The following is a 27,397-nucleotide window of genomic DNA, read 5'->3' as shown; positions in this document are numbered from 1 at the left end:
ACTGCCAATGTCACTACTCTCCTCTGCATCGTCACCACAGTCGCTGACCTCCTCACCTTACTCTGTCCTCCTGCTTGTCCTCCAAACTGCTGCTTGGGAGATCTTTGTAACAGAGAAATCTAATTTTGAAACACTTAGAGTACAGTCATGAATGTTCAACTCTGCCTTACAATTCATCAAATCTCATGTAATTCCCAACCCTTCATCTGTATCATCCAGACATCCAGAACTTCATGTCTTGAATGTGCGCTGCTCTCTACCTTTCCTGCCCTTTCTACTAAGATAAGGTTTCAATCCTATTTATCTGGCTGTTTTCTACTTCTTGCTTTCAGCTTAGATGTCACTGGTCCTGGAAAATCCTTCCATGAATGAACACAGATCTCCAAGTCTGATCTAAGTGCTCCTCCTCTGTCAGGGGTCTGTTGGAGCTGGCTCTGGAAAGCCAGTTATCAAATTTTTGGAATTTTTCAAACTGACAGTTAAGCATAGCCACTATTAAAAATTAAATTACATAAACTTACAACTAAATAAATCTCATTAATATCAAAGATAAATTCTGACATTTACCACTTCTAATTATTTTGCATTTTACTATGATCTAAGGTCTTGAGATTATTGTGTCTGCATGGTGGAAATACTATGCAATGGTGTACTACTACACATCTCTTCCTAACTCCAAATTCAGTGATGTCATGTCAATCATTGGCAAATACTGCAAATTGGGGCTTTGCCCTCACCCCCAGAGCCAGTTTTTAAACATTTACCAGTGGGATATCTGGATTGGCTCACAGTTAAGTGTCCAACTCTTGATTTCAGCTCAGGTCATGATCTCAGGGTTATGAGATCAAGCCCCCGCATGTTGGATCATGTGCTCAGCAGGGAGTCTACGTGAGACCCTCTCACTTCCTCTTCCTCTGCCCCTTCCATCCCTGTGCATAGGTGTGCTCTCTCTCTCTAAAATAAATAAATAAATCTTTTAAAAATAAATAAATAAATAAACAAACATTTACCAGCACACAACTATCCTTTCTGCTTCTATCCCCTTTCCTTATCCATCATAAAACTTACCATTTTGTTGAATTATGGCTATCATCTAATAGACTATAGACTCAGTAAAGTAAGACATAGTGTCTCACTATTTCCATCACCTTCCTGATAATGATATTACTAAAAAATCTGTCATAGCTATTGTGTCTGTTAAGCCACTGAAATTATGGCAAAGCAAAGCTCCTGGAAAGTTAAAGGAGCATAGGTTGTTAACTATACCATCTTCAATGGCTAGCTCAGTGCACATTCAATAAATGTGTTGAGTGAATTAATTATGAATGAATAATTAAATTATTTGTTAGAAAGGTTGATAATCCTGCCTAGGTACCACTGATTCCCTCTGAGGATGCTGGGTCATCTTCTGAGGAAGCTGGATGGGTAATCAAAAAGACAATGACAGCCTTGGGACAGCACCTATTGTGACTAGAAAAGAATAGAACTAAGGCAAGAAATTAAAATAAACTTCAGGAGAAAAAAACCTCAAGTTTTAGTAAAAAATTAGGAAGTGATAGACAATGGCAACTGTTTCACTTTTAAGCATTCCATACCTTAAAGAAGCAATATGAAGTCATTTTCTAGTGCAAATAACTATGGAGAACTGATGCATTTACATTAAGTTCAGTCGGGGTGGGGGGGGAAGTTGTACCTGGAGGACTGGAGTATCTGAGCATGGCATTCTGTGTCTTGACCTCCCCAGCTGAGTTTCTGGCCATACACTGATATTCACCTTGGTCTGACTCACGAGTGTTTCGTATCATGAGTGTCCCATCATCAAACAAGTTAAGTCGAGTATCATCTTCCAAATCCAATGAGTGGCTGGAAATACACATTTTACATACATATTATTTAATCCTAATCATATTGAAAACACCAGGAATGAAAATATAGTACCTTATAAATATGTTTTATTTACATCAACTTGTTGATTTCTAAATTGTCTTAATAATTCAGATCATTTTAATTTAAATCCTAGTAGCCCCTTCCTATTTCTGAGATTGTATCCTAAACACAGGTTTCAAGTCAAGACATGATAGAAAAGAAGGAGATTTAAATGTCCAGCTTTCCAAGGCAGCATGAATTTGAACACTGAAGCCATCTCTCCAATATGAAACATACTTCAGCACATTGTTATACCTCTGAATTCCTATTTTTTAAAAAAGTGGAATCATCAGTTGGTGATATGTAAGCTTTTCACCTCTTTTCTGTGAGTCATTCAGTATGCACTTATATTTTGTTGAAGAGTAGGGAAATATTCATATTCAAGGCAACATAGCTCACAGCCGAGGACAATTATACAACATGGCATTAAATAAGCACACCCATTTACCCAGTTGTTGGAGGTTAGGCCCTCTTAACTGAACTGGACCATTTTGGAGATACTAGAAAAATGCTGTTTATCAGTTGAAATGGAATATCCATTGAGCACAGTAGTGAAGATTATCATCCAGAAAGTTCAGACATCAGTAATGTGTTTTTTGGGGGTTATCTTTAGCAATAAATGCAAAGCTACTGACACATAAATATATGTCAGAAGTTTCAACAGAATTTTTTTTGTCTTACCAGAGTATTTTTTCCCTTTAAAAATACTGAATAATCATGTGTGAGGAGGAATATAGATGTTCACATGAGTATGCTTAGTACTATAAAAATATTAAACATAAAAAATTTCCCACAACATACATTCATCACTCAATAGGTATTTATTAAACACTTACTATATGTCACCCATCAATAACACCCTTAATAGAGGAAAAAGCCCATTGAGAGGATTTCATTTATTTCTTTTATAATTTGTTTGTTTTACAAAGCAAATGGCTTCCAAATAAACATTTGTCCTACTAATTTAAAAATGTGCCAACACTGAAGAGTAATAACTCATCTTTTCATATATGTAAAAACTAAAGCATGTTAAGTTAAAGAGATGGAGAAACCATCCTTATTCAGCAGTTTTCATCACAAGGGATAAAGAGGCACATAATGGCCAAATTTCATATCCATTCTTTTAGAGTGGAGCAGAAGAGAAGACAGGATAGATAGACACAATCTGTTCTTCTTCGCCCCCTGAAAAGCCTAATTTTAAGAACTACCAGTTAGTCAATGAGAACTTCAAGTTGCTATTTTTGAAGAGATTAGCTTTATGAAAAACTATATTGCTTTTGAAAGGCCAGCAATGCAAAGCATAAGAAACTACATCCTAGATATTCCTGTAAATATAGACTGCCACAACTACTCAGTGTTCCTCAGCCAGGAACATGCAATGAACATCAGAAAACATGTTTGTTTGTTTGTTTTTTTAAGTGCACAAATTCAAAAGTCTTATTTAGTATTAAATGAATTACTTTAAACACAATTCTAAAATCATCTAACCTTGAACCCAAATAAGCCTACTTGCAAAGGAACATGCCAGCAATAATGGAATTTCACCTTTTCCAAAGATGAATTAGTTTCCTTAAAATTTGTTCCAGGAGCTTCTGAGCTGGTAAACACATAGAGATTTAGGTAGTGTCACACTCAGAAAGCATAGAAGCTCGCCACATACCTTGCCCTATGCATCTTTTCCATCTGGCTGTTCCTGAGTTATACCCTTTTTATAATAAACTATAATTTAACTCTTCCCAACTCCTTGGAATGATATGACAGACACAGTCCCTTCCTTCATGGAGGCAGTCTTGTAAAAGGATAGACTAGTACAACATGGCATTTGTCTCAGCCTCCATGTGATGGAGAATTCAGACAAAAGAAAAAGAGGGAGAAGAGGAGGAGGAGGAGAAAAATAGTTGCATACACATATTACACACAGAGAAATAAAGCAAATGTGGCGAAAAATATTTTTGTTCTAAAACTGACTCCTAAAATATCAAAAGTTACAAAATGTGTACATGATATCTATCTTCTGACTAGACAGTGCAAGAGAATTCACCAATTTTCACTCTTTAGAGTGATTTAACACCAACAGCAGCACATCACACCCATAAGTTTAAAATGCCCCATTCCTTTTCCTGGTTACTTCCCCCTTTGTTCCTATCTTCTTCACTACACTGATAAAAGTTGTTTGCTCATGAATCATGATGTTCCTTCAAAAATTCAAAACAAGTCTTCATGATTCAATATACATATCACATTGTCAATTTGATGCAAACCAAGTAGCAATCATATGTAAAAACACAAAGGTTTGCTTAAGTAGAATTTAACTAGCCTTTTTCTCTTGAAAATGTGCCAATAAACACATTTGATTTATTAAAGGCAATTCATCGCAGCAAGCATTTATTAAGTGCTTTCTAAGAATTAGGCCCTGTGGCTAGGTACCAGAAATATAAAGATGAATAAGTTATCATCTATGCCCATAAATTTAAAATATCTTCCACATAAGAAGGAATATAGTGAAAAACTATAAGCAGAATGTAATTATAAGGCTTGTTTGTAATCTATTGTAACTATTGTACTAATATTTGCCACAGTTTCATTTTTTTTAAATGGCCAAAATTCCCACAATCTAGAACCTCAACATTAAGAAAAACATGGTTGGTTTAGAAACCTCTTTAGTATTGTGACTATCTTGCTCAACATCTAGTGGCACTCGAAGATTATAAATTAAAAGCCAAAGTCATAGCCTTCCAGTTGTTTGCAATCTTTTCCTCTTATACTCATAGGTAAAACCTCTATTCCAACAAATATGATCTACCCTCTTTCCCAAACCCAATCATAATTGATTTCCATTCTGTGCCTTTACTCATTCGTTCTCCAATTAGAATGCTTTCCCTCCTCTTTGAATTCAATCATTTATTAAAAAATTATTTTGATTATTATTTCTAGGTACTGTAATCACTTTACTCTCCTCCTGAGAAACCTAAAGAATCTCCAAACATCAATAAATGGTTGATTTCTAATTTTATTAAATTATGTTAAAAGAAAAGTGGTCTTTATGAAGTTGGTTCTTTACTATGAGTTGAGATTTTTGTTTCTTTATATGTGATCAATTTTGATAAACATTCTATAGTTACTTGAAAACATAGCATAGTGTAGCTTTTTATGTAGTGGATATATGTGTTACATATAAAACCAGCCTTCCTATGTTGTTCCTATTAATTTTTGTTCTTATTCTTTCTAAGAGAAGAGTACTGCAATTTCTCCCTATAATTGACTTTCTGTCGATTAATCCTGGTAATCCTCTTAATTTTCTTTTATTTTCAGACAGCTACTTTGTTAGGTATACAAAGGTTTGTGAATCTTATCTCCCAGTGAATTGTTGCTTTTATCACTTATGATCTAATGATATGCAATTATACCTTTTTCAAATTTATTTTGGTTGATATTAATCTGGATATATATAGCACCTTTATTTTGTTTAGACAACTTTGCTGTTATGTGTTTACCCATCTAGCTTCCACCTCCCCATATCATAATGTTTTAAATAAACATAAATAGCACATAGCTGAATTTTTTAATTCAATCTTATGTCTTTCAAAAGGCTACTTAATTCTGTGCATTGTTTTTATTAATGTATTTAAGCTTATTTCTGATGAGATATTCTGTTCATTATCTCTGTCTTTTGCCGTTCCTTTACTTTAATTCTATCTCTCCTCTCCTTTTGTTGATTGGTCCATTTTTCTTTAATCACTCTTTCGCTTCTCTTAGTATGAAAATTGTATTCTCTTCCTTATCTTAGTATTTTATCATAATTTTTAACAGGCGTCTTGACTTCTCAAAATCCAGTCAATATCATTGTACAATTCAAAAATGAGGCATGAAAAATTATTTATTTATGTCCTCTCTCCTTACAATATTTTTGTTAGTATCATCTAATATTTTACTTCTCTCTTACTTTAAACTTGGTCAATACTTTAACAATCTCAGTTTACTCATATTTATCAACATGTTTAAAAATACTTTGTTTTCACCTTTACTTCTTGCATATCATATCTTCCTTATTTATAATACTTTTCGCAAATATCCCCAAGTAAGCCTCAACTCCTTGAAAATGTCTTTATTTTACTTGTCAGATAATTTAGCTGAATATAAAACTGAAGGAAACTAGATTTTCTTCCCTTTAACAAACTAAATATATGTAATTACCTTCTGGTGTTTAAAGTTAACTGTCAGTGTAATTGTTATGCATTGTGGGTAATCTGAAAATTATCTTGGATTGAAAGATTTTATCTCTTTCAATTTTCTTTTTTTAAATTTTATTATGTTATGTTAATCACCATGCATTACATCATTAGTATTTGATGTAGTATACCATGATTCATTCTTTGTGTATAACACCCAGGGCTACATTCAATACCTGCTCTCTTGAATATCCGTCACCAGGCTAACCCATCCCCCCACCCTCCTCCCCTCTAGCACCCTCAGTTTGTTTCTCAGAGTCCATCATCTCTCATGATTCATCTCCCCCTCCGATTCCCCCCCTTCATTTTTCCTTTCCTACTAGCTTCTTTTTTTTTAACATATAATATAATATATGTTTCAGAGGTACAGGTCTGTGATTCAACAGTCTTACACAATTCACAGAGCTCACCATACCACATACCCTCCCGCATATCTATCACCCAGCCACCCCATCCCTCCCACCCCCCCAACTCCTAAAACACTCAGTTTGTTTCCTGAGATTAAAAATTCTTCATATCAGTGAGATCATATGATATTTGTCTTTCTCTGATTGACTTATTTCGCTTAACATAATACCCTCTAGTTCCATCCACATCATTTCAAATGGCAAGATTTCTTTTTTTTTTTTTTGATGGCTGCATAATATTCCATTGTATATATATACCACTTCTTCTTTATCCATTCATCTGTTGATGGACATCTTGGCTCTTTCCATAGTTTGCCTATTGTGGATATTGCTGCTATAAACATCAGGATGCATGTGCCCATTCGGATCACTACATTTGTATCTTTGGGGTAAATATGCAGTAGTGCAATTGCTGGGTCATATGATAGGACTATTTTCAACTTTTTGAGGAACCTCCATACTGTTTTCCAGATTGCCTACACCAGCTTGCATTCCCACCAACAGTGTAGGAGGGTTCCCCTTTCTCCACATCCCCGCCAACATCTGTCGTTTCCTGACTTGTTAATTTTAGCCATTCTGACTGGTGTGAGGTGGTCTCTCATTGAGGTTTTGATTTGGATTTCCCTGATGCTGAGCGATGTTGAGCACTTTTTCATCTGTCCGTTGGCCATTTGGATGTCTTTTTTGGAAAAATGTCTGTTCTTGTCTTCTGCCCATTTCTTGATTGAATTATTCATTCTTTGGGTGTTGAGTTTGGAGAAGTTCTTTATAGCCCTTTATCTGATATGTCATTTGCAAATATCTTCTCCCATTCTGTTGGCTGTCTTTTGGTTTTGTTGACTGTTTACTTTGCTGTGCAAAAGCCTCTTATCTTGATGAAGTCCCAATAGCTCATTTTTGCCCTTGCTTCCTTTGCCTTTGGTGATGTTTCAGGAAGAAGTTGCTGCAGCTGAGGTCAAAGAGGTCACTGCCTGTGTTCTCCTCAAGGATTTTGATGGACTCCTGTCTCACATTGAGGTCTTTCAACTATTTTGAGTCTATTTTTGTGTGTGGTGTAAGGAAAAAGTCAAGTTTCATTCTTCTGCATAAGGCTGTCCAATTTTCTCAACACCATTTGTTGAAGAGACTGTCTTTTTTCCATTGGACATTCTTTCCTGCTTTGTCAAAGATTAGTTGACCACAAAGTTGAGGTTCCATTTCTGGGCTCTCTATTCTGTTCCATTGATCTATGTGTCTGTTTTTGTGCCAGTACCATACTGTCTTGATGATGACAGCTTTGTAATAGAGCTTGAAGTCCGGAATTGTGATGCCACCAGCTTTAAACATTCCTCTGGCTATTCGGGTCTTTTCTGGTTCCATACAAATTTTAGGATTATTTGTTCCATTTCTTTGAAAAAAGTTGGTGTTATTTGATAAGGATTGCATTAAATGTGTAGATTGCTCTAGGTAGCATTGACATCTTCACAATATTTGTTCTTCCAATCCATGAGCATGGAACTTTTTTCCGTTTCTTTGTGTCTTCCTCAATTTCTTTCATGAGTATTTTAGAGTTTCCTGAGTACAGATTCTTTACCTATTTGGTTAGATTTATTCCTAGGTATCATATGGTTTTGGGTGCAATTATAAATGAGATTGACTCCTTAATTTCTCTTTTTTTTGTCTTGTTGTTAGTGTATAGAAATGCCAATGATTTCTGTGCATTTTCTGCCACTTTACTGAATTCTTGTATGAGTTCTAGCAGTTTTGGAGTGGAGTCTTTTGGGTTTTCCACATAAAGTATCATATCGTCTGCAAAGAGTGAGAGTTTGACTTCTTCTTTGCCTTCAGATGCCTTTTATTTCTTTTTGTTGTCTGATTGCTGTGGCTAGGACTTCTAGTACTATGTTGAATAGCAGTGGTGATAGTGGACATCCCTGCCGTGTTCCTGACCTTAGGGGGAAAGCTCTCAGTTTTTCCACATTGAGAATGATATTTGCTGTGGGTTTTTCATAGATGGCTTTTATGATATTGAGTTATGTACCCTCTATCCCTACACTCTGAAGAGTTTTGATCAAGAAAGAATGCTGTACTTTGTCACATGCTTTTTCAGCATCTATTGAGAGGATCATATGGTTCTTGTTCTTTCTTTTATTAATGTATTGTATCACATTGCTTGATTTGCGGATGTTGAACCAACCTTGCAGCCCAGGAATAAATCCCACTTGGTTGTGGTGAATACTCCTTTTAATGTACTGTTGGATCCTATTGGCTAGTATTTTGGTGAGATTTTTTGCATCCATGTTCATCAGGGATATTGGTCTGTAATTCTCCTCTTTGGTGGGGTCTTTGTCTGGTTTTGGGATCAAGGTAATGCTGGCCTCAAAAAACAAGTTTGGAAGTTCTCCTTCCATTTCAATTTTTGGAACAGTTTTAGAAGAATAAGTATTAATTCTTCTTTAAATGTTTGGTAGAATTCCCCTGGGAAGTCATCTGGCCCTGGGCTCTTTGTTGGGAGATTTTTGATGACTGCTTCAATTTCCTTCATGGTTATAGGTCTGTTCAGGTTTTCTATTTCTTCCTGGTTCAGTTTTGGGTGTTGATACATCTCTAGGAATGCATCCATTTCTTCCAGATTATCTGATTTGCTGGCATATAGTTGCTCATATGTTCTTATAATTGTTTGTATTTCTTTGTAGTTGGTTGTGATCTCTCCTCTTTCATTCATGATTTTATTTATTTGGGTCACTTCTCTTTTCTTTTTGGTAAATCTGGCCAGGAGTTGATCAATCTTGTTGATTCTTTCAAAGAACCAGCTCCTAGTTTCATTGATCTGTTCTACTGTTCTTTTGGTTTCTATTTCGTTGATTTCTGCTCTGATCTTTATTATTTCTCTTCTCCTGCTGGGTTTAGGCTTTATTTGCTCTTCTTTCTCCAGCTCCTTGAGGTGTAGGGTTAGGTTGTGTATTTGAGATGTTTCTTGTTTCTTGAGAAAGGCTTGTATTGCTATATACTTTCCTCTTAGGACTGCCTTTGCTGCATCCCAAAGATTTTGAACAGTTATGTTTTCACTGTCATTTGTTTCCATGAATTTTTAAAATTCTTCTTTAACTTCCTGTTTGACCTATTCATTCTTTAGTAGGATGCTCTTTAGCCTCCATGTATTTGAGTTCTGACTTTTCTCTTGTGATTGAGTTCTAGTTTCAAAGCATTGTGGTACAAAAATATGCAGGGAATGATTCCAATCTTTTGGCACCTATTGAGACCTGATTTGTGACCTAGGATGTGATCTATTCTGGAGACTGTTCCATGGGCACTAGAGAAGAATGTGTATTCTGTTGCTTTGGAATGGAATGTTCTGAATATATCTGTGAAGTCCATTTGGTCCAGTGTGTCATTTAATGTCATTATTTCCTTGTTAATCTTTTGCTTAGATGATCTGTCCATTTCAGTGATGGAGGTGTTAAAATCCCCTATTATTGTATTGTTGTCAATGTGTTTCTTGATTTTGTTATTAATTGGCTTGTATAAGTGGCTGTTCCTATCTTAGGGGCATAGATATTTACAACTGTTAGGTCTTCTTGTTGGATAGACCCTTTAAGTAGGATACAATGTCCTTCCTTATGTCTTATTATAGTCTTTGGTTTAAAATCTAATTTGTCTGATATTTGGATTGCCACCCCAACTTTCTTTTGGTGTCCATTAGCATGGTAAATGGTTTTCCAACTGCTCACTTTCAATCTGGTGGTGTCTTTGGGTCTAAAATGAGTTTCTTGCTGACAGCATATCAATGGGTCTTGTTTTTTAATCCAATCTGATAGCCTGTGTCTTTTGATTGGGGCACTTAACCCATTTACATTCAGGGTAACTATCAGAAGATATGCATTTAGTGCCATTGTATTGTCTATAAGTTGACTGTTACTGTATATTTTCTGTGTTCTTTTCTGGTCTATGTTATTTTTAGGCTCTCTCTTTGCTTGGAGGACCCCTTTCAATATTTCTTGTAGGGCTCATTTCGTGTTTGCAAATTCTCTACTTTTTGTTTGTCCTGGAAGCTTTTGATCTTTCCTTCTATATTCAATGACAGCCTAGCTGGATATAGTATTCTTGGCTGCATATTTTTTTTCATTTAGTGCTCTGAATATCTCATGCCAGTCCTTTCTGGCCTGCCAGGTCTCTGTGGCTAAGTCTGTTGCCAATCTAATGTTTCTACCATTGTAGGTTACAGACCTCTTGTTCCAAGCTGCTTTCAGGATTTTCTCTTTGTCTCTGAGACTCATAAGTTTTACTATTAGATGTTGGGTTGTTGACCTATTTTTATTGATTTTGAGGGGGCTTCTCTGTGCCTTCTGGATTTTGATGCCTGTCTCCTTTCCCAAATTAGGGAAGTTCTCCTCTATAATTTTCTCCAGTATACCTTCTGCCCCTCTCTCTCTCTCTTCTTCTTCTGGGATCCCAATTATTCTAATATCGTTTCTTCTTATGGTATCATTTATCTCTAGAATTCTGCCCTCATGATCCAGTAGTTGTTCATCTCTCTTTTTCTCAGCTTCTTTATTCTCCACCATTTGGTCTTCTATATCACTGATTCTCTCTTCTGCCTCTTTTATCCTAGCAGTTAGAGCCTCCATTTTTTATTGCACCTCATTAATTGCCTTTTTGATTTTGACTTGGTTAGATTTTAGTTCTTTTATTTCTCCAGAAAGTGTTTCTCTAGTATCATCTCTGCTTTTTTTAAGCCCAGTTACTATCTTTATAGTTGTCATTCTGAACTCTAGGTCCAACATCGTACTAATGTCCATATTGATTAGGTCCCTGGCAGTTGGTACTGCCTCTTGTTCTTTTTTTTGAGGTGACTTTTTCCATCTTGTCCTTTTGTCCAGAGGAGAATAGATGAATGAGAGAACAAAATACTAACAGGGTAACAATGACCCCAGAAACTAAACAATTCAAAAGAGATCTGAAACCGGGGAAAAATAAAGGGAAAGAAAGGACAAAAAAGAAAAAGATTAAAAAAGGAGAATATGATCAAATATGATCAGGCTGATGCATAGATCAGTGCCACACACTAGATTTTGGGTTTATTTTGGTCTAAGAAATTGCCTCCCAAAATTTTAAAGAAAGAAAAACTTATATATGTACAAAAGTAAGGGTAAATATGATGAAGGGATGGAATATGACTATAAGAATGAAAATTATATAAGATTTTATAAAAGGAATTGATAAGATAAGAAGTTGTTTGAAAAAAGAAGAGAAATTTAAAAAAAAAAAAAAGAGAGGGAATAGGATCAGGCAGGGACTAGAACAAAGCCATACACTAGAGATTCATGATATATTTTGATCTGTTAGAAGAAACTGTATCCCAAAATTTTAAAGAAAGAACAACTTTTATATATATATATATCAAAAATAAGGTTAACTACTATGAAGGGATAGAATATGACTCTAAAAATGAAAAATAAAAAAGATTTTTTAAAAAGTGATTGCTAAGATGTTGGTTGAGAAAGGGAAAAAGAAAAATTCAAAAAAAAAATAGAAAAAGAAAATTAAAAAATTTAACTTTGAAAGACTAAAGAATCAGGGGGGAAAAAGCCATGAACTCTATGTGCTGTATTCCCCTAGTGCTGGAGTTCTGCCATTCTCATTGATTAGTAAACTTGGTCTTGATTGGCTGTTCTTGCTGATCTTCTGGGGGAGGGGTCTGTCGCAGTGGTTCTGAAATGTCTTTGCCTGAGGCAAAATTGCCCTGCCCTTGCCGGGGCCAGGCTAAACACTGCTCATGTTTGCTCTCGGTAGCTTTTGTTCCCTGCAAGCTTTCCATACAGCTTTGGAGGATGAGAGTGAAAATGGCCGCCTCCCAATCTCCACCCCAGAGGAGCCGAGAACTTGGGGCCCTACTCCTCAGCGAGCCCCCAGAGAAAAGCAGTCAATCACTCCTGTCTCCCCCATTTCTGGCCACACTCCATGCTCACCTGGCCTGTGACTAAGCATTTCTATCTCTGGCACTCGACCCTGTTTGGAGTCTCCAAACCCTGCAGATCCCTACGGTGCACTCCCATGCTGCTCCTCCCGGGGGAGGAAGGGGAGTCTCCCCGGATCTGCCACTTGTTGTGTCCCTCCCCAAAGAGCAGTGGCCTGTGCCGTAGATCATGGTTTATGGCAACCCAGGTCTGAGACCCCACTCCTCGTCTCTGGAGCTGGCTTCCCTGCTCCAATACCTGGGAGCTGTGCTACACTCAGTCACCCCTGGTCTTTCTGTGACCCTCATTGTCCTGAGACCACACTGTCCCAGCGAGGGTTCCACCCCCCACTTAGCCACTGGAGTGTCATCCCTCAGCAGAGCAGACTTCTAAATATTCCAATTTTGTGTTCCACTCTCTATCACTTGCCAGTAGCCAGCTGACAGAGGCTCCCTCCCCCCGCGGTCTATCTTCTCAAATATCACCTCAGATTCACTTCTCCGCACATCCTACCTTCCAAAAAGTGGACGCTTTTCTGTTCAGAGAGTTGCTGCTATTCTTTTCTTCAATTTCCTGTTGAGTTTGTAGGTGTTCAGAATGGTTTGATAACTATCTAGCTGAATTCGTGGGACCAGATAACATTTTGGTCTCCTACTCCTCTGCCATCTTGCTCCTCCTCCATCTCTTTCAATTTTCTGATCATAATGCACCAGATACAGATTTCTTTTTTAAGTCCTTGTTGGGAATCAGTACCTTTCTTAATCTGAAATCTCATGCTTTTTTCATTTCTGGAAATTTTCTCATTGTTACTTCTCTAAACATTGACTCCAGCTCATTATTTTAACTTCTCTTTCTGGAATTCTTTATTGGATATGTCCTGGACCTTTGGATTATAGTTTCCATGTTTCTTAACCATCCTGATAGCTAATATACTCCAACAGACATACCCTCTAATTCTCTAATTCCCCCTTTGCTGTGTCTAATCAGTTCTTAACTCACTGTTCTATGGACCCTAATGTCAGGATAGAGGTTATCTCCAGGGGAGGAAAACAGGAGAATGTTAAGGAAGGAATACCTAGGTTGCTTCTAATGAATTGGCAGTATTTTTTTTCTTAGCTTAGTTTATGTTAAAGAGATGTTTATTTCAAATTACCTGTTGTAATATAGGGTATATTTCATGCACTTTCAGTATATATATTATCTTTTTATTTTTTTATTTTTATTTTTTTAAGATTTTATTTATTTATTTGCGAGAGAATGAGAGACAGAGAGCATGAGAGGGAGGAAGGTCAGAGGGAGAAGCAGACTCCCTGCTGAGCAGGGAGCCCGATGCGGGACTTGATCCAGGGACTCCAGGATCATGACCTGAGCTGAAGGCAGTCGCTTAACCAACTGAGCCACCCAGGTGCCCTATATATTATCTTTTTATTAAAAAATATTTTATGACCAATAATCAGCAAGACTTGTTAATGTTAAACATTTCTTGGTATAAATTCTTCCCTTTCATTTTTATTCTTTTTCTATATGAAATGGCTAATATTATAACAGAAACTTCTGCCTATGCTTCACCTTTCCTTCATTTTATTCCTTCTTTTTCAATTTCTTTGTTTCTTTTGAAATGCATCTTAGTTTCCTTAGTCACCATATTTAAAACCCGTATGTCATACATTCCATCAAGCAATATGATTTTTTATTTGTTCCTTTCTGAATACTAGTCAGTACCTTTATAACCTGAACACATAATGACTTAATTTAAACTGTAAGAAGGCAGAACAAGCAGTTGGAAGACATTATAAGCAGCAATTTCTATTTCTCAAGTACCATTGAACTATCTCCAGATGGAAATAAATTGATGTCTTCTATCAGTTGAAGTCTTTCTCCTGGGCCAGATTCCAGATTTAATAGTGTTCATAATTGCCTTCTTTCCAAGCTATTTTTAACCTATACTTATTAGTTTTTTTTGCTAGAATTAAAAACACATTTTACAAACATGCCTGGGTTTCTTACTACAATTACAAGTACAAATTATATACAAAAAAGATACAAACTATATCAGAATCTTTTACAAAGAAAAGCATTAAAATTTAGAGTTGATTATACACATGACAGAAAACAAACAATGAAATTTTGTGGAGTCATGGAAGAGACACATGCAAACCATGCTGGTTACCAATAACATAATTAAAGATAATATAATTGTCCAAGTACTATCACTGAATTGTATCAAGTATATAATTCATTTCCCACTCCTCTTTTAAACTTTTATTTTAACTTTTTATAAGTTTGTTATTACTATTCAACTTTACATTCACAGCCTTTTAGACTAGTAGATACCATGTTTTATCAAATAGTGCAATAAAAATAAAATAAACGACTAGTATTTTAAGTAATCTTGCATATCTTTTATTGCCAATTCACTTACATAATGTTATACTGATTTACTATGTGAAATTTACAACATCAAATGTAAAATACCAGGTTGAAACTAAAATAATTAAGGTGAGGTTATATCTAATTATGTTCAGATTTTAAAACATACTAGTTTGTTATTATCCCAATATTTCCTTCTAGAAATAATACAAAATTCCTTTACTCAATTTCACAGTCTTTGATGTCTGGAAATATACAATTTTAAGAAGTCTTCCAGATACTTTGGGCAAGTCAAAAGATGAAAGTTAAAAGACATTTTTATGAAATGTCCAGAAATACTGACAATTTTGGAAAATTCATCTCTAGATAAACTTGAAGCAAGATAAATGAATTAATGAAATTTGAAAGAGAATACAACACATGCCCATGCTCAGTATTTACTTGTTATGTATCCAAATAATCTTTGGTTTGGGGTTTCCTTCAGCCCGGCAAGTAAAGTAGACAGTATTCCCTGATGTTACTTCCACATCTTGGGGCTCAAAAGTAATTCGAGGACTCTCTGTAACAGAAGAATTATTGGTATACTTTTAAAGATACAAAATTACAGTACTCTAAGATATTATTGACAAAGGACTACAGATAATTTTAATCCCTCTACATTAAAGTTTTACAAATTGTATGGCTTTTACCCAGTAACATACCAGTTTCAATGTTAGACATATATTTAACAAAACTTTAGAAGTTTGATACACTGCATAAAGGAATCTCCAATGAAGTAAATTAAATAAATTTCCCTGTGCCTTTTACAGCCATATTTCTGGAAGGAGTTTGATTTTATGGGTCAATATTTCAAGCCAAGTACTTCAGTTGAGCTTGCAATTTTGTAGGCATTCTTCTAGACAATTAGCCATCTAACTACCCACTTTATAAAATTTATAAGAATTTGTATGTCTAGACCTCAAACCTGGTTGAGCAAAATTACTTATTAATATAAATGAATGTTTCTGTTCTCAAATAATAATTAGTGGTAAAACATGGAAACATTTAAATTATTTTAATAAAGAAGTGGAGTGATTGATATTTAATGAACCAGATAATATTATTGAATTTAAATTATAGAGAACAATGTAAAAAAGGGAATTTTGCCTTTCTACAGCAAACTTAATGTAATTTTTTAAACCTTTCTAAATGATAAAACTCTTTCTTTAATAAGTGCATCATTTGAGACTTTCGATCATTAATAAATAACCAGATCTAACATGTCTGGAGAATGTTGCATAGATCTCTATTAATTTTAACCACTTCATCAAAAGTCCATGTGACCAACATCTTGGCCTTACCCTTTTTAGAAAAATTGTTTGATTCATTTACATTTTTACTTTAAAAAAAATTCAACATTACAGTGTGTCAGGCACAGTGCTAAGACAGTGACAAAACAGTGATCAAAACAAAGTCTCTGTGGGCGCCTGGGTGGCTCAGTCGGTTAAGCGACTGCCTTCGGCTCAGGTCATGATCCCGGAGTCCCAGGATCGAGTCCCGCATCGGGCTCCCTGCTCAGCGGGGGGTCTGCTTCTCCCCCTGCCCTCTTCCCTCTCGTGCTCTCTGTCTCATTCTCTCTCTCTCTCAAATAAATAAATAAAATCTTAAAAAAAAAAAAAGTCTCTGTACTCATGGGCTTATAGTTTCATTGAAGCAACTGAAAGTAAACAAACACAAAAATGTATAATAAAATGTTGTAATAAGTGCTAAGAAAAGTAAATGGTTATTTGATAGATTATAAAAAGGGACCTGACTCAGCGTGTGTGTGGTAGGGAAAAGGTGGGTAGAGAGCAAAATTAAAAAAAGCATTTCCAAGTAATTAATATTTAGAAGAGGGCTCTTAAAAGAAGAGAGGCAAGAAGAATACTGTAGGCAGAGTAAATAGCGTATAGCCAGTCCTTGAGTTGGAAAAAATCTTAAGAACTTCTAGGAACTGAAAGAACATCATGATGGCTAAACATCACTGGGCAGAAGCAGGGGCAGAATGAATCAAGGTTACAGAGTAGCCAAGGGCTACAACATATAGAAAGTGTGACCTTGTTAAGGATTTGGTGTTTCATTTGAAGGCATGGGAAGCTATAAAAGAGAGCAAAAGAATTATATAATCAGATCTGTGTTTTAAAAGATCTCCCTAAATATAATAGATTGGAGAGGGAAGAAAATGAAAGCTGGGGCAGCAGTTAAGATGTTCTGTATTCCCAGCAAACTTGACTATGACATAAACTCCAAGTTGATAGTAAAGATGGAAGGTATGGACAAATTTGAGATTTATTTGGAAATAAAGACCAAGTCACTTTGCTTCTCCATCTGGATGGAATTAAATTATATTAATATAATTTTCAAATGACCTGCTTAGAGAAATTCAAATATTGGCCTCCAGTGAATGGGGCATTAGAAAACAAATTTCTGCTGTAAGCTATCACCTGAGTAAATTTTCAAGGAGCCCAATTATCACACACATGCATACGTATGTAAGTATATTCATTTATTCATATTTAAAGCTATATATAAAAATAGATTAGATATACAAGTAGATATTCCTTTATATTAAAAGCTTGAAGTGAGCATAAAATAATTTCTTTTTTAAAAAATATTTTATTTATTTATTTATTTGACAGAGAGAGAGAGAGACAGAGCAAAAGCAGGGGGAGCAGCAGAGAGAGAGGGAAAAGCCGGCTCTCCACTAAGCAGGGAACTCGACATGGGGCTCAATTCCAGGACCCTGGGATCATGACCTGAGCGGAAGGCACTGACTGAGCCACCTAGGCGCCCCGAAAACCAAAAAAGTTCCTAAGAAGCTATACTTGGATCTTCAAATAAAGCCTGAGAGAATTATTGAAGTTGTTAGAATATGAACTATGCTTACCAAATCCAAAGTTTGCATTACTATTATGAATATTAATAATTATTTGATCTAAAGTTGAAAAACCTCAATTATTGATTATTAACACTTAAGTAATACTGGTTTAAGTGGAAACTTTAATGCTGGTCACAGTGTCCTATGACCTTGCTGAAAATAGTTTTCTTTAATATTTCTCCTTTGAAATTTGAAAGTTGGATTAAATGATCCTCAAGGACTGTCCCAGCTCTGTTTATAATGATAAAAACTTCCTTAAATCAAAATGCAGAAGCTGAAAAGGAAATTGACCATACTTTTAACTAAATAACTTGATAACATTTTCTGATATTATGTTCTTCCAAATGCAACATCATATAACAAACTTTTATAGAAAGGGGGCAAACAAAAGACATTTCCATTTTATACACACAGAGAAAATTGCATACCACAGTTGAATTCCTCTACTGGTAACGAAGCGATGGAGCGTCCCTGGAGCCTTCTGGGATATTCACATGTAGCAGCAGCCTGAGTTTGGCCATTTCGGGCATAGCCTTGCATAAGTTCCCCCAGCCACATTAAATCACAGTCACAAACTAGAGCATTGGAATCCAGACGCCTAGGCATGCAGGCAAGAATTACAACTGTTGAAAGCGACTATTAATTTCTTTTGAATCTTCTGAATTAAAATATTTAAATTCCTGTAATTTACCTTTTCAGTCATATTTTTTACTCTAGGATTTCTAGCTACCAATTAACAGATTAAAACACATGCTTACCTGTTTGCATTTCTTGAACAGAAATAGATATATTTTCATATTAAATATTTTTGGAAAGCACTTTGAGACTCAAAAAGTGGTTTTTACTTAACATACATTTTACTTAACATGCAGTATACTATTTGATTTAAATAAATAACTAAGATAAAATGAAAACTTCCTTGTTTTAGAGAAAACTAAGAATTAAAACTATACATACTGAAATGTTATAATTCTTTTACATGTTAAGAACAGAGAATTTATATTTGGTGGTGTTGCTTTTCTAAACTTTTTCATAGATGTTACTTAAAAGAGTAGATGCTTTCTTACCCAAAGGAGGCCTATAAATGTGCTGTGTATAGTTTGTGTGGCTGCCCTAGATGACTTGCTCTTTTCTCTTATAAACCACCTTGATATCCAATATGGATAGGCATGTGTTTCTTTGTGTTTTCAATTTTCCCTAAAGGTTAGGGACAGGGACTTCTAAAATTTTCTTTTTTGTGTGTACTAAGAGGCCTGGCTATCACTGAAAATCACACCATTTTACAAAGGTCTGCATCTGGAAGTGTCTCTTAGAGACTGTGATGGGCAGGTCTGTCATATTTTTTTGTGATATTTCCTAATCTAGGCCCACAAGTTCTTCACTTTTGCTAAGTGTTACTATATTTTCCTAATCCTTTCCAACACTTTTTTTTCCTCATGAAATAAAATTGATAGATAACCAAAGAGATTTATGGTGTATACCTCCATTCTTGCCAAAAGATGTATAGCAAAAGGGAACAGATGTGATAAATTATCTTTCATGTATCCCAAGGGTTAAAGGGCAGCATTAGCTAAATGAAATCCAAAAGTCTGTCTATAGCAGTAATCAGGTCACATTCTGCACAAGGGAGTTCCAGAGATGAAATGATAATATGGATATATTTATGATAGCAACAAGGGTTACATTGTTCAAATTTTATTGTAATAAGTAATGCTGAATGTGATTTTTAAGCAGAATTTTAAAATGGCATAATTTTTTAATAATTGTATGAAATGTTCTTAAAAATCATTTGGGAAACAAACAAAGGAATTTAAAGAATCAATAAGCATATAAAATAAAAAATCCTAGCTGTTTTAACTTAGGAGTCTATATTAACATCAAGTTACTAGAACAGTTTTTTCTAAAAGTAAAAAAAAAAAAATCATGTTATTCTCTAGATTTGGATTATAATAATTCCAGAAAACTGTAAATTTTTAAATAAATTTAAGAAAGATTTATTGTCTGATAATTTTGTGAAGGATATTGTAGATACTTAGTTCATAAGATTAAGTTATATTGTACTTAAATTGTATTACTCTAAAAAGAGTAGCTATATTTAGCAGCATTAAATTGTTAAATTAAGGGGAAAAAAATCTCACACTCATTAAAAAGTTGCTGAATGGTATGGATTTTATTTGCTTAATGCTTCCATCAAGACTTCACATGAAACTGAGAAAAAAATAGCCATAACTGAACTGGAGAACACTTTCAGCCGTGTCTGGAGTGATGTAAAAGACGTAACAGTTGACTAACACTTGTTCAGCAAAGTATTAGGTTCAGTGTCCTTGGCTATTCCATATCACTGTCTGATTTACTCTATCAGCTGCTTTGCTAAAAAGCAGATATATTTCAACATTAAATTTCATTCTGATTCATGTTTTTGAGTTTAATTCATATTTTGAGTTTAATGTCTGGTAATTTTATCAAAAATAGTTTTTTGTTGTTAAATATTAAGGTGTAAATTCTTGCTTTAGTATCACCATGAGATTTCCAAGCTGAACAAAAGCCAGGACATCAACATAACTCCTCGGGAACATCATAGCCATGGGACCCTAATAGTCTGGAATTTTCCATTTCCCTGACATCATCATTGCTTATATATCAACCCTCCATTAATCAGTAATCAATATTTTCCCATATGTATCCTCATGCTTGTGTGTTTTAGCAACACTTGAGCATAACATTTAATTTGTTTTTTTATGACCATTGACTTAATTAAAAAATTCATCTATAGCAGGGATACAAAACATGAATAAAACAACTATGGAATTTTTTTTTCACTTGCCACTTAAAAACCTCCTTTATAGTGCTCGCTTCAGCAGCACATATACTAAAAACCTCCTTTATATTTGAAAAAAAATATATAGTACTAGAACTGTATTTTTGTACAAAAGTCCATTTGGGGAGCCCATAAATAGAGTGTTTCCAAGTTCATACTGGGAAAGCATTCTTTGACACATTGCCTATAATTTAAAGCCATAAATTTTGAAAAATAAAAAGCTATCAAGTAAATCAATAATAAAGGAGGGTTGTCTTAATCTGTATTAGACCATACTTATTAGTAGTACCCTATGCTTAAAATCATTGCCATTTTACTGTTCTCTATTTTGAAAGTTCTCTTAAATCAAATGTCACACCAAGTGTGCTAAATAAAAGACAACAGCCTTTTGATAGTATTCAGTCAAGAATCACAACACCCAAATCATTACTCACTTGGACCTGTTCACTGCTCAACAGGCAATTTGAAAGGGAAAAAAAAGCATGGAGTAAATTCAAATTCAAATCTTTCTATTTGAAAATAGAGTAATTTATCACTTGTACTTGCATAATCCCTTTCACTTACAGACCCAAGAGCACTGTTAAAAAGCATTTCATTAATTTTTTCAGTACTCTCGGAAGGAATGTGGTTGTCATGAGTTAGAAATGATACGGTACAGAAGGGGAAACCGCTATCAGATGTCACACACAGCTCCTGGGGTGATAGGGCAAATGTGATTCAAACAGGTTTCTCGGACTCCCAGGTACTAGCCGTGAAGCGACATTCCCCCAGCTGTTGAGAAACTTCAATGTAGAAGATAGAATTTATTGGATGGTACGTGTAGTTTATCTACTAGCCCTCAGTCACTTTCCTTTATTCTGATTTTCATGTGTAAATTACAGCTTGGATAAGCATGGGTTTGAGGATTTGGAATAACTAGGTACCAGTGCTCGCCATCTCAGACTGACCAAGATCTCATGAACACTGGAAGAGTTTGCTCAAATCATCTGTATGTCAGTTTACCATGACCATAAGTTATCAGTGTACCATCTATGAAAACAGACATTTCATCAACATAACATACTAACAACATCCTTATATTTGGCTTAAAACGTTTGAAATACATATAACACATGCATATAAGATACATACTGGCACATCACTGTACGTAGGTCTCCCTCTGCTTCTTTATTAGTGTTTATTTCTCTGTGTGTGTTCCAGCAATAGAGGGAATGCTGTTTCATTAAATTTAAGAAGTTAGAACAAAAAAGCTGCTACTAAAATTTAACAAGAAAGAATAATAGAAAGGGATTAGAAAAACAAACAAGAGATTGAGCATTTCAAGACTTTCTGAGAGTCTTAGAAGTCAAGAAAGATACCCAGATGGAAATGTATGTAGAAAAGAAACATTTAATGGGAATTATAATTGCAAATATACAAAGACAGTGACTCTAACCACAAGTGATAAATCCAACAAAAGAGAAAGACGACAAGTAAAAAAATATTCTTCCCGCTACCAAAAATAAAGCATCCTATGACCTGGTAACAAAATGCCTTGGCATTTTTCATTTTCCAGATATGACTTAAAAACAAGAATGTTAAAACAATGAGGTAACACTACACATGTGTTGGAATGGCCAAACCCAGGACACTGACGATACTTAATGCTGGTGAGGGTGTGGAGCAACTGAGCTGTCATTCACGGCTGGTGGGACTAAAAAATGGTACAGACACTTCAAAAGACAGTCTGGCAATTTCTTATAAAACTAAACATATTTTATGCGTGCCATCCAGCATCATGTTCTTTTGTATTTATCCAAAGGAAGTGCAACTTTTGCCCCCTCAAAAACCTAGACATGGATGTTTATAGCAGCTTTATTTATAATTGCCAAAATGTGGAAGCCAACAAATGTCCTTCAGTTAGTGAATGCATAAAGAAACTGGTACATCTAGACAACGGAATATTATTCAACACTAAAAAGAAATTAGCTAGTAATTTCCATGAAAAGACACGGAAGAATCTTAAATGCCTATGACTAAACGAAAGAAGCTAATCTGAAAAGGCTGCATACTGTATGACTCCAACTGTATGACATTCGAGAGAAGACAAAACTATGGAGACAGTAAAATGTTTTGTGCCAGAGTTTAGGGGGAGGAGAGGATGAATAGGTGGAACACAGAGGACTTTTAAGCCAGAGAAAATATTCTGTTATGACATTATAGTGATGATATATGTTATCATACATTCATCTAAACTCATACAAGGTACAATACCAAGAGTGAACTCTGGAAAGCAGGACATTGGACTTTGAGTGATTATGGGGTATAAATTTTAACAAAGGTACCACTCCAGTGGAGGATGATCGCGGGGGAGGCTGTGTAGGAAAAGAGGGTATGTGGGAAGTCTCAGTACTTTCTGCGAACCTAAAACTACTCTAAAAAATAAAGTCTTTTATAACAACGAACAAGAATCGATGCACATACTACTCCAAATGGCTATGGTGCAACCAGTTCCGAGAAGTAAGGAAATTTTGACAGAAAAAGAGAATCATCAAGCAGTTGTGCGTCTGAGTACAAAGAGCACAGCCGGAGGAGAAAAGACGGTAAGGCAGCACCTGCTGTGAGAACTGCAATGAAAGTAGAAAATGACTTGACAAGATGGACTGGGGCTGGATGAATGGTCCTCCTGATTATTCATGATCCTTGAAACACAATGATTCCAAGCGTTATTTCCACACAAATTTATTTCCCCCCATGTTCTGATATCTACTTAATCTTAACACTCCCTCGCCCATGGACCTGGACCTGGGCACATCACACCAGAAAGACACCAGCAACAACGTGACCTCCAAGACAGCTGAGAGATGAACACCTTTGTAATTTTTCCCCTCCGTGCCCTCCAACTAGCTCTGGGAAGCAGGACATTGGACTTTTATCTGATAACTGGGACTTACGGACGGAAAAAACAACAACCCCAAATCCATCAACAATGCAGACATATACCCAGAGATCAGGATGAAGAGACAGATCGGGGTAAAGGCGAGTTATTCACATAGGCAGAGAGAAAAGCGAGGCAGCTGGAGGCTCAAACAGGATTGGGAGGTTTGCTCTGAATTGTTTAGTGTGGGAAGAAATGAACTCTACCAGTAACCATATGTGCAACAAGGGAAAACTTCTGAAGCCTGGCCGGAGGAGTTAGACTTTCTTCAGAACTTCTCACATCTCTTTTTAAATAAAAGTTAAAGGAAAAGGAAGTCTTGGGAGCCTTTAGATTTGACCAGCAAGGAAATTACTGAGAACCGAGGAAACTTCTATCTTCAATATTCCTTTTGAATGTCACTTCTAAGAGAATACATGAAAGCTCAGTAGACTGCGTCCTCTATCGCTCCACGGTTAATGAAACCATTTTCTCCCTTACACGTTAGAATTGCAATGATTTTCCACGGCCAAAGGAGACAAAGGCAAATCATTGCTTGGGATTTATTTATTTGGGGGAAAATCATAAGGTTTTTGTGTCTGTGCGCTTGCTTTCACTTACAGTCTCTTTAATGAATCCAGATGAGAAAAGCTCCCAGCCGGGATTTTAGATAATTTGTTGTTATGCAAAAACCTGAAAAACAAAAGCTAACTTTGAATCACAACACAGTAATGATGCTTTGGGAGACTTTAAAAAAAAAAATTGGAATTGTGAATCCAAATACATTTTTTTAAAAAGTATTTCAGTGTGAGAGAGGGCAAATACAAAACAGTGTCATTTATGCAAGCACAGTCTTAAAATTTACATGCATGTGTATTCTCATCCATGGTTTTTTTAATTTTTGGTTTTATTTAGTTAGAGATTACAAATGCTAAGAATAAAAATCACAGAAATAAGTCTAAACACACAGGAAATCAAGGTAGAGGATGTATTCATTAAAAAGAATGGCACAATAATGTATGACCGCAGCAGCCTGCAAGAGAACCATGAATAACTGGATCCTGCAGATGGCAACCCTTTGTCTATTTTCACTTACTGGCCAGCAACAGTTTTGCTAAAAGACAGTTCCATTTGGTGCTGCTGTGGTCCCTGGCTCAGCCAACCATTTGCCTGTTCCCTTTCAAGTCCATGCGCACGTTCCCCACTCCAGGCAGATCACGGAGAAGCACATCCCCAGGCTCTGTTGCTCATGGAGGAGGCCCAGGCCACAGTATCTCTACCCCTCCTTCCACCTGGTCGGTCCTGCACTGGTTTGGGCTCCCTGAGCGCTGCCCTGGCCATACCACTTCTTCCCACTGTGACGAGAGAAACTATGACTAGCAAATAACTAGCTAGGGCTCATCTGCTCATTAGCACCGCTGAACGCATATTCAACAAAGAGCACATGTATGAAGAGACGACATAACAGTAGTCTGAGACACAGAGGAAAGCTCCATGCCATTTATTTCTAGAGACTGTGGTTTTGAGCCTAATTATGAGCATAAATAACCAAATAATGTGTAGAAAATGTTAACAATTAGCTACATCCAGCCTCCCTCTGAGTCCTAATTCATGACCAGTGCCCCATCTCAAAATTAAATAAGATTATCTGACCATGTTTTCCTAGCAATGTATGGTTTTAGCTTAATTTTAACTATTGTATTATCCACTAAGGATTAAGGTAATGGGGTGTCAGCAGGAGTCAAAATATTTTTATGGCTTTGGAATTTGATGCACATCTGAGTAGATATAATTTTTCCTGGTCCTTACTATTTTAGTTCCTTATACCCATTATCCCCAGCTCCACCCAATTCACCAAACTCAGAAGCAATGACTAGAGAAGAAACAGTGAATAGTTAGGTTAAGATAGGTGTACAGACAGAAGTCACACAGTAATTCTCATTCCCCACAAGTCCTAAGCCATATCCATATCTCAGGAGATATTGGAATAGAATTTAATAATGAAGAAGTAGCTTGTAGTACATTGCAGCTGAACCTCGGGGAAAGCCACATAATTTGGATAACTTATTCATGTGCTTTTTTGCTGGACTACAAGCTTATTTCACTATTTTACAACTAGTAGAGTCCAGGGTGATAACAGTAAAAATGCTGCTGATCATCTCTTAACATATTTAAAAGGCTGGAAATTACACCAATAACCAGAGATTGAAAGATGTTATCTATTTTCCAAGCCAAGTAGACCAGAATTGTTTAACAGGCAAAACAAATCAAGAAAAAAGCATAACATTGTCATCACCACAGATTTTGAAGCAAGGTATGTAAATCTTGAACAATCATTGGCAAAAATTTTCTTTCATTTTGTACGGTGACAAAATGTCCAAATTAATGTTATTTCAATATTAGTTTATATCATACATATTATTGGGGTTCCCAAATCAGATACTATTGCTACTTGTCATTTCTATAACTATTTGTTTTCAAGTAGATTAATCTCTCTAAACCTCAATTCTTCTGTCCATAAAATGAGCTTATTATTATAATAGTTATTATTTATCTTCTAGATTACTATGTCAGTGACAACTTTAAAACAGTAGTAGTATTTCTGTGGTCCTCTTCAGCAGGGGTGCAAAAATGCATGCCTATGCTTCCTTTTTTCTCTTTCTTCTTTCCAAGTTCTGTGAAGTTAATCTTCAAAATGCTTCTGCTGACTATTTGTTGAATTCTGCTTGTAGAAGTATCACTTTGATTGCTTTACTCCCAACAAGACCTAAAAAGCACCTCTTCCTGTATTGGAAAGTTCATATAATAATTATTTGCTGCTAATGTTTTCTGTCAAAGATATTTGGTTAAAAAGAAAATTAGCAGTATCCATTGCACTGAAATTGATACAAAGACTGATCTCTTTCTTGTGACAGAAATATACAAGTTATCAAAGAAACCAGGCATGCATGAGTTTTTTCAACATTAATGTTCTGAGGAGAGAAAAGCATATCTTCTGCCTGAACTTTAGGTTAGCATTTCAAGATATATACACTGGAAATCCAAGAGACTTCTAAGAAGAAGAGAAAACCTCATATTCAGATCCTATACTTTGAGAAAGCTTCTTGAAAGAACCTTCGTGTAGTGAGGTGCATGCCTGATAAAGAAGACATTTCCAGGCTGGTTGACTCAAAGCCAGTCCCTGCTGCTCCATAAAGCATCCCATGGGATGTTGTTTCAAGCTGGTATTCTCCTCAAACCAATAAAACTAAATGTATTCTTAGTCACCATGAATGTTCTTTATGGCTACAGAATACCAAAGTTTTCTTCCTCTTGATATATTTTTCCCTTTTTTTTTTTTTAAGATTTTTAAAAATTTATTTGAGAAAGAAAGAGCACAAGCAGGGGGAGGGATAGAGAGAGAGGGAGAAGTAAGCTTCCCGCTGAGCAGGGAGCCGGACGTGGGGCTCGATCCCAGGACACTGGGATCATGACCTGAGCCGAAGGCAGATGCTTAACGACTGAGCCACCCAGGTGCCCTATTTTTCCCATTTTTTAAAGAGAGATTCATTAAAGATTCTAAAAGAAAAACCATGCAATATACAAACTATAGCTTGCTGAGTTCAGTCAGCATATAAAAAATAAATACAGGGATCCAGCTTTATAAAGCATGTCCATAGTCTCACCACTTTACAGTTTGCAAGTGGCACTGGGGAGAAATGGCATAGTTAGCAGGTTCTTTGATACCAACCACAAATTATTAGTCAAAAAGTCAGAATTTTGTATACTTTAACAGGCATTACTGCAATTTTCTGCCTGTGCATCAAGCTCTAAATTTTCAGCTTGAACATTTTAACCCAGGTGGTTTCACCAAAAGTGTATAGATTCTTTTGCTTGGTGATGTAATAATAAATAGTTTATGATTGATTGTTTAGCGATA

At 35.7% G+C, this 27,397-nt stretch overlaps 1 protein-coding gene across 7 annotated transcripts in view; it reads right to left on the bottom strand.

Moving 5' to 3' along the window:
* The window catches only part of PXDNL (peroxidasin like), a 509,349-nt gene that overhangs the window by 152,389 nt on the left and 329,563 nt on the right, over positions 1–27,397 (bottom strand). For 5 of the 7 annotated variants that reach the window (XM_064588351.1, XM_064588350.1, XM_064588345.1 and 2 more), the window contains exons 6-9: positions 24,100–24,171; positions 18,193–18,362; positions 15,310–15,427; positions 1,694–1,863 (exon numbers count right to left, since the gene is read on the bottom strand). In XM_064588351.1, the coding sequence (XP_064444421.1) occupies positions 1,694–1,863; positions 15,310–15,427; positions 18,193–18,362; positions 24,100–24,171 (530 nt within the window). The remainder of the gene's footprint in view (positions 1–1,693; positions 1,864–15,309; positions 15,428–18,192; positions 18,363–24,099; positions 24,172–27,397) is intronic. The other 2 variants (XM_064588346.1, XM_064588349.1) reach the window with 2 other exon arrangements.

The sequence above is a fragment of the Mirounga angustirostris genome, unplaced genomic scaffold, assembly GCF_029215605.1.
Source record: "Mirounga angustirostris isolate CCGP_5_RB_7025 unplaced genomic scaffold, mMirAng1.0.hap1 SCAF_4, whole genome shotgun sequence".
Taxonomy (NCBI): Eukaryota; Metazoa; Chordata; class Mammalia; order Carnivora; family Phocidae; genus Mirounga; species Mirounga angustirostris.
Note: the sequence above shows the minus strand (reverse complement) of the source record. Positions and strands in the feature narration are given on the sequence as shown.